The 2,500-nt window shown below is 48.3% G+C and overlaps 1 protein-coding gene across 1 annotated transcript in view; it reads left to right on the top strand.

Moving 5' to 3' along the window:
* The window catches only part of LOC125028890 (tol-Pal system protein TolA-like), a 5,395-nt gene extending 3,083 nt beyond the window's left edge, over window positions 1-2,312 (top strand). The window contains exons 2-4 of the mRNA XM_047618488.1: window positions 947-988; window positions 1,159-1,622; window positions 1,885-2,312. Of these exons, the coding sequence (XP_047474444.1) occupies window positions 947-988; window positions 1,159-1,521 (405 nt within the window). The 3' untranslated portion in view covers window positions 1,522-1,622; window positions 1,885-2,312. The remainder of the gene's footprint in view (window positions 1-946; window positions 989-1,158; window positions 1,623-1,884) is intronic.
* Window positions 2,313-2,500: the final 188 nt, after the last annotated feature.

Genomic DNA, 2,500 nt, shown 5'->3' with positions numbered 1-2,500 from the left:
AATCCCATCCACACGATCGAACACGAATTAAATCGACGGGGAGGCACTGGTCTCTTGATATTTGGCTGTGCTTTTGCTCCCTTTGGGTCGTCTTTTACTAGATGCTAGTAACCCACCAAGTGGCAACGCCTTGCTCGTAGTAAAGAGAATTTTATGAATGAATGGTTTTCGACGTGTTTGATGAAAGGTTGTACGGTCATGGTTAATTAATCTCTATCTATCTATCTATCTCTCTACCTATCGATCATTCTATTTCCCTTTCTCCCTTTCCCTCTCCCTCGTCTCTCTTTTCATCCTCTCCCTCTCCTCCCTATCCCTCTCCCTCTTTCCCTCCCTCTCTTTCTCCCTTTATTTAGCCCTCTCCCTCCTTCTCGTCTTCCTCTTCTCCCTCTCCATCCTCTTCCTCCTATCTCCTGCCTCCCCCTCTCCCTCTCCTCTCCTCTCCTTCCTCTTCCTCCCATCTCCTGCCTCCCCCTCTCCCTCTCCTCTCCCTCTGCTCTCCTCTCCTTCCTCTTCCTCCCATCTCCTGCCTCCCCCTCTCCCTCTCCTCTCCCTCTCCTCTCCTTCCTCTTCCTCCCATCTCCTGCCTCCCCCTCTCCCTCTCCTCTCCTCTCCTTCCTCTTCCTCCCATCTCCTGCCTCCCCCTCTCCCTCTCCTCTCCCTCTCCTCTCCTCTCCTTCCTCTTCCTCCCATCTCCTGCCTCCCCCTGTCCCTCTCCTCTCCCTCTCCTCTCCTTCCTCTTCCTCCCCTCCCTCTTCTTCTCCCATAGTCACAGGGCCATTTATTTTGTCGTGTATTGTATATTACTTTCGCTTAAACGGTTTTTGCTTAATTTGTTTTCTGTGATTTATATTATTCACTCATTAGAGATATTGAATACTGAATCATGCATGAATTGTGCACATAGTGGTTTTACTTTTTATAAACGTAACATTTTCTTCCATAGAAAGGGGAGGCACAGCGTGATTTTCGAGAAAGGGAGAAGGAGGTATGTATGAGTGTCGTTACTGCTACTTATATTGCCTTAGTCACCATTACTTAGACGTTTCTAATTTTGTTTTACTTATTTCCATAGATATTGTTGCTGTGATCACTGCAATATAGCCTGAGCATTAATATTGTCTGTTCTTAATAGCATCTCACTTTTTCTCATTCCAGAGGCAGGCCAAAATAGCTGCCTTTGAAGAACAAAAACATCTAAATAAACTTGACCGCGAAGCCAGCCAGGCGGCTAAGGAGGCGAAGTGGGCGCAAGCTTCGCAGCTGTCGCAGGCGGCGCGGGAGGCGCGGGAGGCACGGGCGGCCCAGACAGCGCGGGCGGCCCAGGCGGCGCGGGCGGCCGAGGTGGCGCGGGCGGCCCAGGCGGCGCGGGCGGCCCAGGCGGCCCAGGCGGCGCGGGCGGCCGAGGCCATGCGGGCGGCCCAGGCGGCCCAGGCCCGGGCGGCGTGGGCGGCGCAGGTGGCGGAGTGGGAGCGGGCTGCGCAGGCTGCCTGGGCCGCGCAGGCAGCCCGTGACCCGTAGAGCCCAACGACGCTGCCGTGTCCGGGAGAGGAGTCCCTCCGCCTCGACCCACAGACAGCAGGCAGGGCAGAGTCGTGCGCTCGACCAACCCCGCACGAGAGGTAGGTTGCGGGGAAAAGGTGTTTTCGTGTTAGCAAGTTGTTTTCGTTTCGTTTCTTTTTGTTTATGTGGAGTTGCGTATGTTTTACTGTGATTATTATGTTTATTGAAATTACGTATTTTATCTTTCATTGTAATTGTAGCTACGTCATTGTACTACATTTATCTCTTTATGTGCGAACCTTTTTTTTTATGTGGCACTGTTTTGCCTACGAATAAAGGTCATGTCATTTGAGGGCCATACCTATTTTCTATCTTCGGCAGGGACGACTGCAGTACGCGGAGGAGAAAGGAGGAGGAAGAGGAAGGATGAAGACGATGAAGGAGGAAGAAGAGGAAGGAGGAAGACGATGAAGGAGGAAGAAGAGGAAGGAGGAAGACGATGAAGATGGGGAACAAGAGGAGAGACCGTCCTATCTCGCCTTTCCTGCCACCTGATGTCAACATTTTTGTTTTGTTTCTTTTTGTTTATGTGGAGTTGCGTATGTTTTACTGTGATTATTATGTTTATTAAAATTACGTATTTTATCTTTCATTGTAATTATAGCTACGTCATTATACTACTAAATTCATCTCTTTATGTGAGAAATATTTTTTTTCTGTGGCAGTGTTTTGCCTACGTTTTAGAAAATATGTCCTATATACTTTACGCGTATGTTCTTGCCTACATCTGAATATTCTAACCAAATAAAGGCAAGAAAATAGCCTGAGTGTTTCGTTGTTACCTTTCCTGTCCTCACTCAATCTTTTTCAAGATCCTGAATAGAATTTGCAATTAACTTCAATTGATCAGCATCCACTGCTGTTTACTTAAACCCCATTCAGTAAATGAACATTAAATCATGCATATGTGTGAACACAAACAAATTATTTAGTAATG

The sequence above is a fragment of the Penaeus chinensis genome, chromosome 1, assembly GCF_019202785.1.
Source record: "Penaeus chinensis breed Huanghai No. 1 chromosome 1, ASM1920278v2, whole genome shotgun sequence".
NCBI classification, from domain to species: Eukaryota; Metazoa; Arthropoda; class Malacostraca; order Decapoda; family Penaeidae; genus Penaeus; species Penaeus chinensis.
Note: the sequence above shows the minus strand (reverse complement) of the source record. Positions and strands in the feature narration are given on the sequence as shown.